We start from the raw sequence: 14192 nt of genomic DNA on the forward strand, positions 1-14192 counted from the left end.
TTTCTATAGATTTAATTATAAAAAGAGCCTCTAGCTAATAAATAATTAGTAAAAAATGCCGGGAAAGAATAAAGAGAGGCTAATTTATAATTCTGAATTTATAGGCTTTAAAGAATATATTAGAATACTAAATAATAAAGGCATTTTTATTCCGGATAATTCCGATTTAAATATCTATTAAATTATATATTTAGGCTCAAATAGAGACTCCTAATAAGATATAAAACAGCTATTAGTATGAGTTACTAGAATACTTAATATATTTAAATAGAAGTATTTAAACTATATAGCTATTCTAATATTTAATTAGTTTTTTATATATACTTTATATAGTAAAAGTATACTAAATGCCTTTAATATAAATAAGTTACTAGAGGGAATTAAAAAGGGTAATATTAAGGCCTATAGAAGAGATATATACTTTTTATTAGAATATATAATTCCGGGATTATAAGATACTATTTAAGTTCTTTAGTAATTTAATTTAAATAAAGAAAGAAAGCCTAAGAATATAAAATAGATTTTTATTAAATAAGGTTATAATATACCTGGCTTGAGATTTAAGTATTTAAAGAATACTAAGTATACTATATCCTTTAAATATCCTCCTGCTATTAAACAAATATACTATTTAACTCGTATATTATTAAATTACTAAGATTTCTTTAAAGAGAAGTTCCAAGTTAAAGAGCTTATTATAGATCGGGAATATAAGGCTATGTTTTTACTAAAGTTCTACTATAAAATTAACCTAATTGAGATATACTAGAAATATAGCAAAACTCGATATTATTAAGTAAAGAAGGCTAGCTTCCCAGATGCCAAGATTAAGGTAGTAGAGATACTTGAAACTTATTTAATTGAGACTATATAAAGGTTTTATAATTATATATTTTACTAGATAGATATATATTAGAAGGGATTAAGTATTAAACAAGCTGCTTAGTATATACGGAAGCAAAAACGCTATAGAATGATATCTAAAAAGGTAATGGACGAATAGGATAATATATAAAAGTAAGGGAAAGAAAGTAGCTAAGTAATAAGTAAGGTTTATGAATTTAGTTCGGCTAAAAGTTAGCTTGAAACCCATATAATTAGGGCCCTACTATATATATAATATATATAGTACCAGAAAAAGCTATATTTAGTATTTAGGAAGGTTTACTTAAGCTTATAGGGCTTAGTTATTATTATTATATTAATAATAATACTGGTGAGATGCTGCGATCTCCCCCTGAAGTCCGGGATCACGTGACCTTAGCGAGCAAATATATTCGCGTTTTGTATGGGGGAAAATCAAAAAAGTAAAAAGGGTCCGTGCACTTTAAGCCTCGATTATTAATGAACCACAAATGATATTAAAAATCTAATTAATAGGTATTTTTCGCCTGGTTCTATTCTATAATCTCACCATTAGTATTAATTAATTAGGGTTGTGGTTAAAAAGTTATTATGGGCGTAAAAGAGCGACCGTTTTGTCGCTTTTGGATCGGACCGACTGTAGCTCCCGTCAAGTGCATTGAGGGCCTTCTAGGAGATCTCCCAGCTAGCGAAATCCATCCTTCCTACACATTTTTTCAACAGCTTGATCTTACATTGACAAGCGGCCGCCATAGTTTGTCAACTTCTATCGATTTTGTCGCTCGCACAAAAGGAACGAACGTTTGCTCTTTCTGCTCAGAATCCAAGCACCTATCAGGTTGTTGCACCTGTTGAAATTAGGGGCCTGAGGCCCCTAATAGGCTTAGTAAGCCTTGGAACCGAACGCCATGGGGCTGTGCACTAGCTTAATACCCTGTCCAGCTGGAATACCCTGTACGGCTGGAATCGGTTCAGCTGGCATAGGGATTTAGTGCATGTGATTTAGGGGGTTCAGGGCTATATATACGGGCTACTTACCACTGTAGAACAGCAGTCAATTCAGTATCGTTTACTTGGTTTACATTGCAAGCACGTGACCCTAGCTTTATTACTTAGCTAGTTCAACAGCACCCAAGAAAAATATCCATCACAATGCCAACCTGTGAGTTGACACTGCTTTCTCCATCATTCTCGTGGATTGACATGATACCAGTTGAAGGAGCCGAGTTTCAATGCAGCACTACCAGACCAGACATACCCTATACACTTTACGTCAATGACAGCTATCTCCTTCTCGTTCCTCGACAAGTTACCAAGGTTCACCCAAACTTTCCCACCACTCAAGGTCCTCTTCAGCGGTTCAAATTGGAACTGTCAGATCATGTGGTCGATGAATACAGGACAAAATACAACAAGGAGCCAAAGTTTTCCTCCAGAAATGTTCACTTCGGATTGGAAGATGATGAAGTCGTTGTCGCTGCTCTACTGGAGAGTAGTAACATGATCCCGCATTGGGAATTCCGCACTCTGTTGGATGGAGCCAATCCCGGGAACAAGCATCTTACGGACTATTCTTCGGATGCCGAAGCTAGTTTTGGAATGATGCACCACGACCTATCCATGGCAGCAAGACGCTAGGTTCCAAGTTTCCGATGACCTAGATTGAGGTGGATTGTCTGTGCGATCGCGAGAGGCATCACTTCCCCTTCTTTTTGCCACCCGCAATGTTTCTTTCTTCTCTCTACCTCAGCGTTTTGCTCTGACCTGGGTGCGTGCTACGGGCCTTGCGGCACAAATGAAAAAGGGTGGATTCATATTGATGGTTCGCTACACTTCGCGACGAAACCTGTTACGTCGTATGACGTAACTAGCCGAAGCGACTACCTTGTAACTAGTTCTCGCCCAGAAGGGCTCTCGAGCAATCAACTTCTACGCACATCAACGTTTTACCGTGACAAATGGTAGCAATATCTTCTCCTTTCTCTCTTCAGATGTATTCATAGCTGCGCTACCGTTTTAAGAGGTTATTTGATGCAGAGTATGTATATCCATGTGCATCTCGATAGGCCCATCTACCCCTCACGAGTAGCGAATTGTCGTGCTTCAGCTCCCAGGGTGGATTGGAGTATGTCGCAGGGATGCGCTGAATGTATTTCCGCTTTGGACAAGAATGTTTCCGCCCTGTCGTTTTCCTTTATTTTGTCCATGATCTGCCACATGCTTTCGTCTTGCTCGAAGACAAAGCACGGATCAATAGAGCGTATTCTGGACACTTTAGATTCGTCCAAATGGAGCAGTATTCTTGGGAATGACAGTTTCTATTATTGCGCCTCTGAGGTCCTTAGACAGGACAAGCCTGAAATCGTCGGCCAACATGATTTGTAATTTCCACGGCGAACCTGCAAGGCTGAGTTAGAAAGGACGAATATTCTAGGTAATGGGAGATTCTAACAGTTATATATGGATCAACTCGGTATTCTTGTCGAACTTATGTTCATCCCATGCAAGTTGGATTGTGGCTAATCGCATGAATATGTAGCTGGGCTTGGACATTCATTTTCTCGCTACGTTCGTGATGGTTCGGAGGCCTCAAATACCTAGCCAATCGGGTCTCAAGGATTGAAGACCACGCCCCTGTATTCTGCCAGATCAAATCAGAAAATATGTGCAGACTTTCGAAGCATTCGACACCTTTCTATGGTAGGAACAGCTCACCGGCCTACATGGGGTGGTTTTCAATTCTTGAAACCCCCTCCGTATATCGGAACATTAACAGTGTTTAGGCGAAGCCGGTTTGGAAGTTTACTATATGGTTTGGGTTTATGCTTGTAGTGCCAAGATCAGACTATTCTAGCAGATTATTGTCTCTCATTCAATAGTAGCAGCGATAGATAAAAGAATGTAATTTCTGTTCCCACTAAACTGATAGATCATGCAAGACTACACTCAAGCTTTTAAAATGGGCGTAAAGTTTCAGGGGGCGTGCTACCCAGCATTGATTCAACGGGATCTTGCCAATTTATAATTTTGCTTTGCCAACTGGAGTGTTTTTCATTTCTGCCATGTCTAAAGCAACCAAAAAAGCGTGAAACAGCATTGTAACCAGCGATGGTCAGGCCTAGAATCATATTACTGTTAATCATTGAAACGCAAGGCCACAACAATAATGCACATTGTAAATTGCACCAAATAAATGGAGAGGCACCGTACTTAATTCGACGATTTGTCTCCCCCCCTAAGTTTTTCTTTATAGCATTCGGATAATCTTGTACATATAGCAAAAATGCATTTATCCGGATTGCTATCGAGGTTATCTAAGTATGAGCATTATTACTCTATTACTTATTAGTAATACAATGCTGCGAAATCTAAGCTTTAGTGGTGAGCTTAATGCATATGCCATTGCTACTGGCTCTCCGGAATATGGGTTTTGCTCTAATCTCATACCAAGTATAAAGGAGAAGGTCTCAAGCCTCGGGCTGCCATATATTAATGCCGCTGGATAGATAGCTCTGATAACTCCCATTACGATATTCCGCGTCGAGCTGCTTACGGCAATGCGTATTGCCCACCCCGCATCTATCTTCTCTGCTATTGTACTATCAACGATTGTCTGTACTCGTTTCGCGAGCTTCGTGTAACGGATAACACATCGTGCGGGGTAAAAGACTCGTAAAGGAGCTGAAAGGAATTGATTCAAAGGGGAAATGGTAACTTTCCCACGGAGAAACATTAATACTAAATATTATAAGAGACTCATAGTAAAGCTTGTGGGGTAGGGAGAGTATCAGATCATTTGAATTGTGGCTTTGGTAGTGAAAGTCCAGACTTCAGACTCAGTCGCCACGGCTTGTTATAGAATTGGTATACGTGATCGCCGGCAGGAGGGCCGGAGTGTAGAAAAGCTTCGCTTAATCATGTTTCTTCTGACGAGGATATTGAGGTCTGATATAGGCCAATTGAGAGAGTGCGTGTCGCCCCACCGACTTCCTTGCAGTGCGAGCAAGAAAGTCTGCATGAGGTTTGCAGTACGCAAAATACGGGACAATTGGAAGCAGAAAGTCCTATTTAATTAACGGACTATCTTCTTCCGGAGAGGTTCTGTTGCCTCGTGACCGTCACATGAATTGTAGCTACTACCAAAAGCGACCAGTTGACACGCAACATAGTTGCTGACCATCAACTAATGGCTCATCCTCCAGCAGCAGGAACCACCGTTCTCTCAGAACTTCCCACTAGCTATCACGCTTCACCAACATAACAGGCCCAACGTACTCATGCCTCGCCTTCAACAAATAATATACTAACGCCACAACAACAATAATAGCAAACATCAACGAGTTCCAATTCATCGTCGTGGTCGTCACCACCGCCGTCGGCGGAAAGAACGAGAAAATCCAGAAAACACTCAAAAAGCACAAAGCAACAATGTTAACTACCGCTCCCCAGCGACCAAGAGACCAGCGACGGGTGGGCAGGTTAGGGCCTGTGTAACGTCGGAGAAGAAGGGTGGAGATTGAGACCATGTAGGAGGTTAGGAGCATTGAGGCGGAGAGAGAGGCGACGGCTTGGATTGCGACTGTGCTGCCGAGGTTGATGAGTGAGAGGATGGCGGTGACTATGAAGCTCATGAAGATGGCGTTTAGGGGGATGTCCCAACCGTGGTAGACCTGCTTGATGTTAGCTGATACGCTGGTGAGTGGATAGGGGAGCGTACGTGTGCCAAGATGGAAGAAAATGGAAGTCCTTTGTCACGAGCGAAGGCCCAGAGTTGGCGACTGCAGGTGGCGATGGTGGAGATGGCTGAGGCGATGAGAGTGATGATAATGATTGCAGTCATGACGTTGGAGCCAGCATACGAGTTCGTGGTGTTGAAGAACACTTGGACGAGAGGCGAGTAGGTAGGTGTTTGGAGGATCGAGTCAAGATCACCCAAAGTGAAGCAGAAAGTGACTAGCATGATGAACCCAAGAGAGCCGTTGACAACAATAGACCACATAATTGATCGGGGAAGAACGACGCCCGCGTCTTTTGTTTCTTCGGCTATGGCATCGTGTCAGTTAAATGGAACTCAACAATAGATTGAAGGAAAGTCAACATACACATATGCGCGGCAGAATCAGAACCAGTCAATGAAATGACTGCAGTTAGAATACCGACTAGTGCAGATGTTCCTTCACTATTCCACCCTCCACCATTGTTGAAGGTCGTAAAAACGTCTTTCGCATTGGCTCGTGGAGCTAGGGTCCAAAGAGGGATCAGGATGGCGAAGAAGCCAGCAATGTGAATGAGGAGTAGGATCGCCTCCACAAGCGGTAGCTTCTTAGCAAGAAACGTATTGAAAAAGATGGAGAACGCAGCAACAGCTATGATAAGGAGTGTCGCGTGGTATGGCTGAGGAACAAACGTAGGATGGTTGAGGATGATGAGGGCCTCGATTAATTGAGCTGTGAAGAAGCAAACTCCTGCAATGCCGCTTAACTATTGATATATTAGCATTTATATGTGCGTAAACAGTATCGAGTTGTATAGGGACATACCCAACCCCACACGCAAAGCTATATAGACAACATTAGCAAAACAAACGTTACTGTTACACAAAGATTGCAACCATACCCATCCAGTCATATAGCTCATCAAACGTTGGAATCTTCTCGGCGCAAACTCAGATACCCAATGATATTGACCTCCTGAAGTAGGAGCCCTGTGTCTCGTTAACTCACGAGCCACTGATATGGGATGCGCTCTTACATCGAAGCCATCTCCGCCAAAGACCCGAAGACAAAGGAGTAGCCCACTACAACTATCACGAAAGTCCAGATCAATCCTGCAGAACCTCCATTCTCCAGAGCAAAAGCTGTCGATGCGAGGACGATCTCCCATGTGCTCATCAGCGTACAAGCAAAGCCTAGAATGGAGATGAAGCGGAAATTTCGCTGAATCGGTTAGTGGTTGCGCAAGTCAGTTAAATACATCTCTTACGCGCAATTCCTGGAGCTTTCCCATCACACGCATATCCCGTTGATCGTAGGCTGTACCTATTGAATTCACAGATATGTGAGTACCCGTCATGTCGGGATTGTCGCCTTGCTCAGCGTCTATGTCGTGCATCTCCACGCCTATTTCTTTCGAATCGGTGCTCGCCATGATTGCGGAGGTAGATCTCTCTCTACAATGCGCCTTAACAAAGTATTAAGATGGGGTAGCTTGAGCTACAAGATTGTGCCACTTCTTTGCAGTGAGACAGCAATTGGGCAGTGGATAAAGGATGGAAGAAGGAACCCCAACAACCAAAAGACGGGGAAAGCTCCCACCAGCGCTTTGGCCGGTTCAGCAGGTGGTATTTGGAAGGAATTGGACATGGGCCCACAAAACTTGCAAATAGCCAGTGAGCAAGTGCGGCGTCGGAGGGCCATGCTTGCTCCTTGCAGACGGCCACGCATGTTGCGCCAAAGAGAGCCTGGATTCTCAGCCTGTGGCGTTGTTTGCCTTCTTCCCCTGGTCCATTGGAACAATTTCCTGTCACCACCCATCCCACCGGTGAGACATGCCGGACACCCTCGCGCATCGGTAGGATCTTTCCCCGCCTAAGCGTGCACTTGCTTTTCTCCATTCAAAACATGAACCCCAGCTGTGGGCCCTTGGTTTTCAGGGTTGTGCTGAAGCGTTGAAGAACCTTAATTGGCTCTAATTGGGTACCCCTTATCAAGCAACGTGGGGGAGTAACAGCAACGAATAGATGAAGGTTCTACCCCGGGAGTGACGCTCTTTTCGGCTCCATCGGACATGGCTCGGTCGTGCCATTGGAGGAGTCTTTCGGCAGGAACGCCCCCCCGACCCGCCCGTGTAGCACCCCCATGGGAACGTATCGGGACTTGGTAAAGGAGAGGCACGTCTTTCAGCTTTGAATTCGCCATATATGATAAAGCTAGGCGGGATGTACCCATCTTGGCAGTTTTGTTTTTATTACTCAACTTCATGATTTTAACATGTCGGCACCGACTCACGCTCCTGTACCTTCGGGGCAGGCAGCTCCTTTCCTGATCGCGAACCCTACCGACCACAGCCCTGATATTGTGCTTGTCGCCGCCACGGGCATTGCGCTGATCCTGCTCACATTCGTCATCCGAATATACATACGCTTCAACTTTAGCGGGCCATGGTTGGGAGATGATACGGTATTTGCGTTTGCAACGGTACGAAACCCTCGATCGGAGCTCCTTGGAATGGAACTCGTCATAAGATAGAGCAGGTTGTTGCGCTGGCACAATCATCAGTTGTATGTGTGTCCGTCCACCATGGGTGGGGCAGAGTCATAGAGGGTATTGATCCATTCAACTTGGTCTCGGCAGAAAAGGTACGTAGACTCCAAAGGTTTTTTTACAACTCTCCCACTTGCAAGCACTTTCGAAGATTTAAGCTGGCCATGAACTAAGCTAACTCCTCGCCCTGAGAAACAGTTGGTCTACGCTGCAGACATTTTGTATATAGTCACGCTGGCTCTGTCGAAACACTCTCTCGATCTCCTATTTATTCGACTTAGCCCGTACAAGAAACACTTGCAGGCGGCCAAATGCATTCGGTATTTTGTTCTCGTCTGGACCATTGCATCCCTTGGGGCTATCAGTCTACGATGCCATATACGAAACCCGTGGACAGACATCACATCTGACCAATGTCCGTCAATGGTAAGCTATTCCTGAGCAGCTTGAATAAACCACTAGGAACATGGACCCTGTTTTGCGAACTGACGATGTGCCATTACAGCTTGTACGGTGGCAAGTCATAACAGCCTTCAATATTATCTCAGAGGTCGCTATATTTGGAATGTCTTTCTTCCTCGTTGCAGGTGTACGCATGCCGCTGTCGCAAAAGGCCATAGTCATCGCGGCCTTCGGTATCCGCCTGCCGTAAGTCTTCCTCACTTCCCTCTTAATCCCTAAGTCTAACAGTATCAGCACTATTATCTTTTGCGTCCTGAGGATCCACTTCTTTTTCCGAGCGTTTTTCACCACCGATCCCAGCTTCGACGGCGTATTCTTCTCCGCCTGGACACAAGTCGAAATTGCCTTCTCCGTTGTGACAGCAACAACTCCCTGCCTCAAGCCCTTCATGTCAACAATTAGCACAAACTGGGGCGAGCAACCGAAGACTGAATTCACAGATTCCAGCCCAAGCGGCAGCTATGGCCTTCGAGATCTCTTTGGGAAGAGCAATAAATCTGCGTCGAACGTTTCGCAAGGCACATTTCACCAAAATAAGGTGGAACCCGAACAATTGGAGGGTCAGGATAATTGGAACATAAATTATGAACCAGTGCACGGGAACACTATGAATCACAGGATGTTACGAGGAGATTCGGTCAGTCATACTGCGACTGTGATGCACGGTTTTCCGCTTGGCGACGATGGGGTCAGTACACGGAGCAACGATAGCCAGCAAATGATTATCAGGAAGGAAAGGACGTACACGGTGGAACACGGGATAGCACTGTAACGTGGGAGAGGCAGCCACATTTGATGATTTTGGACGACAATTTTGGAGGGTTCGTGTATTTTAATAGAAGGAGTTGGCGGTATGCTGGATTCTTGGGACTCGGATTGGGGGCGTTTTGAGTTGTTTCGAGCTTTTGAGAATACAATTTTGTAGACTTCTCAAAAAAGGCTAGACATGTCGTCGAACACGCAAAAAAGCTTCCGGCTCAAAATATGTCAGTTCCGTGATTGTCTCAACCTGGCTCCCTGATCCAGCTCTCAGATAACAGTTCGCTTTTGTGTTCGAACATAAACCCACGCAACGGGAAGTTTGTATTCAAAGGAATTAAATATCCAAGTAACTGGTATCAAATCTCCTGGTACGCTTGGATAAAACTATTGAACTCTGGAGGAAGGTCGAACTTGTGCGGTGTTGCGCAAGAGTCGGCCATAGCTGCTCACTAAAATCTGGCTAGGTACAGGCGGTAGAAGTGGGGTGGGGCGGGGAGCTCGGGTTTTCTCCAGGGCTCCTCCCACGCTGTGAAGCCACAATATCACCCCGACACACGCTATCAAAGTTTGCCCTGATAGGCCACTCTAACGAATTCTGCAGCTGCCCCGGCGCTACGGAGATACGTTAGCGGGCAGCTTCCCCGTTGTCCGCCCCAGAGTCAAATGATTTTCCGCCGAGTTCTTTTCACAACTGGGGGGCTATTGGGTGATGGCGGCTGATGCAGGTCGAGGTGCCCGAAGACAAGAGAGATTACTGGATATTCTGTCAAGAAAGGTCAATATCCGGGTTCGCATCTCCTTTCATCACCCGTGTGCAATACCAAGCGGCTAGTTTGTTTCCTCCCTCGGTCTCGGACCCGTCCCGCCTCTGATCTCCTTCCCCCAGTGCAGACCCTCCACTAGTCCCTCTCATGGCCTCTCTGACCCTGGGGCTTCTCCTTCCGCCCCTCCTGCTGATCCTCTACTTCGTCCAAAAGAACTTTGGTAGGCTCCGACCCCTCAACGCTATCCCCAACGCACATCCCACCGTTCCCTTCTCCTCGATATGGCTGATCTCGATCCGGTACCGCAAGCGCGAGAACCGCACGGTATGGGATGCTCACAAACGGCTCGGACCAGTCGTACGCCTCGCGCCAGAGGAGGTGAGTGTGTGCACACTCGATGGCCTGAAGACGATTTATGGGGATTGGGAGAAGAACGCTTGGTATGAAGCATTCATCAACTACGGGACACCTCCCTTAGTCGCCAAAATCCACTCTGGACCACACTCGGCCCATAAACGTCTATTCTCAAATGTATACTCCAAATCCTACGTCCAAAACTCGTCAGACATCTCCGCGTTCAATTCTCGCATCTTAACAAAGAAAGTCCTTCCCAAAATTGCTACTTCTGCCACTACTGGGGCTTCGATTGATGTCCTACGTCTCAATATGGCTTTCAGCATGGATACGGTGTCGGCATACGAATTTGGCAGTGCCTATGGCACTGACTTCCTCGACGATGAAGATGCCTGCCTTCACTTCCTCAAGGCCTTCGCAGTCGTCAAGAACGGCTTCTTCTGGGCAGGACGCTTACCAACTCTAACCCAGAACCTGGAACGAATCGGCATCAACCTCGTTGCGCAGGCGGCCCTGGACGGCCAAGCTTACATGGAGAACATGTGCTGGAAGCTGTGCTCACTTGTCCATGCCGCCATCGAGAATAACTCCATCGACCCCACAAGCACTGCTCCGGTCGTCTACGCGCAACGATTATCCTCCCAGACTAAAAGCACGGAAAAGACAACTCCTTCCCCAATCGAAGGTCCAGACTTCCTCCGCAAGTCTGTCGCCTCAGATATGCTATGTCACCTCATCGCCGGCCACGAAACTTCAGGCATCAACCTCACCTACGCCATGTATGAGCTCTCAATGCACCCAGAGTTCCAAACCGCTCTCCGCGCGGAATTACGCTCTATCAATCCACCTCTCCTCTTTCCACCCTCTACCTATGGACGCAGTGCTTTCTCACCCTCCATTGTTATCCCTCCTTCTGCTATCCCCCGCGCTTTGGATGCTCTTCCACTTCTAAATGCTACGCTTTACGAGACATTGCGGTTATACCCACCTGGTGCTGCGGGCCAACCTCGTGTGGCACCACGTGGAGGAGCCATGCTGCATGGGTTTATGCTTCCAGAGGGTGTAGTGGCACATGCGGCGCCGTACTCGGTGCATCGGAATGAAGAGGTGTTTGAGCGGGCTGAGGAGTGGTTGCCGGAGAGGTGGATGGGAGAGCGAAAGAAGGAGGTTGCGGAGTGGTTTTGGTCGTTTGGGAGTGGGTCTAGGGGATGTATTGGGAAAGCGTTTGCGATACAAGGTGAGTTCTTTGCTTTGGTTCATTCTCATTCTTTTACCCTCGGGTTTTATCTATGTTTTCTTCCATGACTGTGCTAACCACTCATGCGTAGAAATGCTCGTTATGTTAGCAGCAGTATACACCAATTATAGTTCGCATATCGTGGATGCGGAAGGGATTGAGCCAGTGGATGAATTTATTGCAGGGCCAAGGGCAGGAAAGTTGATTTTGAGATTCGAGAAAGTCGGGTAAAGAGTACAAAGAGAGGAATTATGGCCAGTAACAACCCAAAGCATGATATATTCAGCTGGCGCCGGGCTAGCTTATATTACTATTTAGAACAATTTTAGATCTGTTTTATGATGTTATGACCGCAGGGAGATTTTCAATCTACCGCTTCATCTCGAAAGCCGGGAATATTGAGACGATTTGGTGGAGTAAATTTTGAAGGTACAGATACTCGAAAGCCGCCTTGCGGTGAATTTACTTAACAAGTCTACGTACCACTAAGTCGGTCAGAATGGCAGGACATGCCGGTCTCCACAGCTTATAGCGGACTCCGGATCTCGAATAGCTTTTCGATGCAGAAGTCTGCATTTCAAGGATACTTTCTTTCTCCAGTTTTGTTGAATATTTTCAGCATCTTCAAGGAGTATCTTCTGTTTCCCGAAGCCGAGCCAGATTCAGGTTTTCGCTGCATCACTCCAACCCAGCATTTCCACCAGCGCTCATGATTTTGCATCAATACCACCCTGCAAGGCCTTGCTTCACGCCTTCTAGTTTCCTCCCTGTGCCTTCAATCATTGCAGGTTACTTGACAGGAAAGAAGAACAGGAAGAAGTTGAACCTGTTTCGCGAGGTTGCGCTCTTTTTGCCGCTCGAGCCTAAGCCCCTAAAACTATAGCGGGAGTTGCGCTAAATTCACAAGGTGCTTTGGCTTAAAGCAACCAACCTCAAGGCCTCGAGATTGAGAGTCGCAAAAAGGGTTGGGAAAGTTTGTAAACAAATCTGGCAGGAAAAATGCTTATCTAGTACCTTTTATAAGAATATATAAGAATTATAATATTATATATAATAAAATATTAATATATTTAATCAAGTAATAAGCTATTTAAAATAAGAGTAATAAGTAAATTTATAAATAAAGCAAGAACTAGCCTTTAATATTATATAATATTTAGTACTTTTTATTTTTGAAATATTTATTTTAAGGATTTAAAAAAATTATATAATATAATAATACTAGAAATATTAATATATATATAATTTATTAAAAAAATAATATATCTTATATTTCTTTTTAATTTTACTTATTTCTTTTATTTTAAATATTATTACCTTTATTTATATTTATTTTTATATTAAAATTAGCTAATATAAAAATAAGATTTATTTAAATATTTATTTAAGTAAATATTAATAAATAAATAAATATATAAAGCTATAACTAATTTTTATTTACTTATAAAAAGAAGCTTATTTAACTTTATATTATATTATAATTTAATATATATATTATAACTAAAGTTTTATTTTAAGAACCTTTTTAAAAATCTAGTTTTAAAAATTATTTTCTTTTTTATATATTAATAAATATTACTTATTTATAGCTTCTTATAAAATCTTTATTTTTCTTTATTTAAATACTTATTATTATTATTATTATTATTATTATTATTATTATTATTATTATTATTATTATTATTATTATTATTATTATTATTATTATTATTATTATTATTATTATTATTATTATTATTATTATTATTATTATTATTTTTATTATTATTATTATTATTATTATTATTATTATTATTATTATTATTATTATTATTATTATTATTATTATTATTATTATTATTATTATTATTATTATTATTATTATTATTATTATTATTATTATTATTATTATTATTATTATTATTATTATTATTATTTTATTTATTAGTTTTAAAATACAAGAAATAAAAGGCTTTAACTTTAGTTTATAAGCCTTTTATAAATACTTTTCCTTTAAAGTAAATATAATTAGGCTTAAGAAAAGAAAAACAATATTATAATAATTATAAAAAGAGCTAATATTCTTTTACTTTTAGTATTTTTTATAATAAGCTATAATATAATAATATATAAAATTTTAAATAAAAGTAATTTTAAAGAAATTAAATTAAAAATTAAAAATTAAAAAATAAAGATAATAATTTAAAATATAAAAATATAATAATAAGACTGCTTTATATTAAAGAATTAGTAAATATTATTTATTATTTATTTTTATTTATTATTATTAGTTTCAAATATATTACTTATTAACTAATTACTTTAAGTATATTTTTATTTATTATTATTAATTTCAAATATACTTTTTATAAACTATTAACTTTAAATATATTTCTTATAAATTAGCTATTTCAAATATATTCTTTATAATTAATTCTTTAATATAATTTTTTTGTTTTTTTGTTTTTTTGTTTTTTTTATATATATATAACTAATTATATATTAGTA

The 14192-nt window shown here is 41.8% G+C and overlaps 4 protein-coding genes across 4 annotated transcripts; 3 read left to right on the plus strand and 1 right to left on the minus strand.

The window, feature by feature from the left end:
- Positions 1-2067: 2067 nt before the first annotated feature.
- K444DRAFT_530044 (uncharacterized protein) lies at positions 2068-2502 on the plus strand (the record flags this gene model as incomplete). Its single annotated transcript, XM_024874865.1, has 1 exon — positions 2068-2502. One exon carries the CDS (start codon positions 2068-2070, stop codon positions 2500-2502), a length of 435 nt encoding a protein of 144 aa, XP_024736430.1.
- A 2597-nt stretch (positions 2503-5099) lies between these two features.
- K444DRAFT_529825 (putative GABA permease) lies at positions 5100-6936 on the minus strand (the record flags this gene model as incomplete). The annotated part of the gene is made up of 7 exons (XM_024874848.1): positions 5100-5534; positions 5582-5907; positions 5967-6345; positions 6405-6422; positions 6481-6568; positions 6616-6800; positions 6847-6936. The coding sequence occupies 7 exons, from the start codon at positions 6934-6936 to the stop codon at positions 5100-5102; spliced, it is 1521 nt and encodes a 506-aa protein (XP_024736431.1).
- Positions 6937-7833: 897 nt separating this feature from the next.
- On the plus strand, positions 7834-9491 carry K444DRAFT_561881 (uncharacterized protein). The gene is made up of 5 exons (XM_024876963.1): positions 7834-8060; positions 8117-8221; positions 8325-8552; positions 8632-8774; positions 8823-9491. The coding sequence occupies exons 1-5, from the start codon at positions 7854-7856 to the stop codon at positions 9358-9360; spliced, it is 1221 nt and encodes a 406-aa protein (XP_024736432.1). The 5' UTR covers positions 7834-7853; the 3' UTR covers positions 9361-9491.
- Positions 9492-10044: 553 nt separating this feature from the next.
- Positions 10045-12058, plus strand: K444DRAFT_561884 (putative cytochrome P450 monooxygenase). The gene is made up of 2 exons (XM_024876964.1): positions 10045-11705; positions 11797-12058. Exons 1-2 carry the CDS (start codon positions 10262-10264, stop codon positions 11934-11936), a joined length of 1584 nt encoding a protein of 527 aa, XP_024736433.1. The 5' UTR covers positions 10045-10261; the 3' UTR covers positions 11937-12058.
- The last annotated feature ends 2134 nt before the right edge of the window (positions 12059-14192 follow it).

The sequence above is a fragment of the Hyaloscypha bicolor genome, assembly GCF_002865645.1.
Source record: "Hyaloscypha bicolor E unplaced genomic scaffold K444scaffold_83, whole genome shotgun sequence".
NCBI classification, from domain to species: Eukaryota; Fungi; Ascomycota; class Leotiomycetes; order Helotiales; family Hyaloscyphaceae; genus Hyaloscypha; species Hyaloscypha bicolor.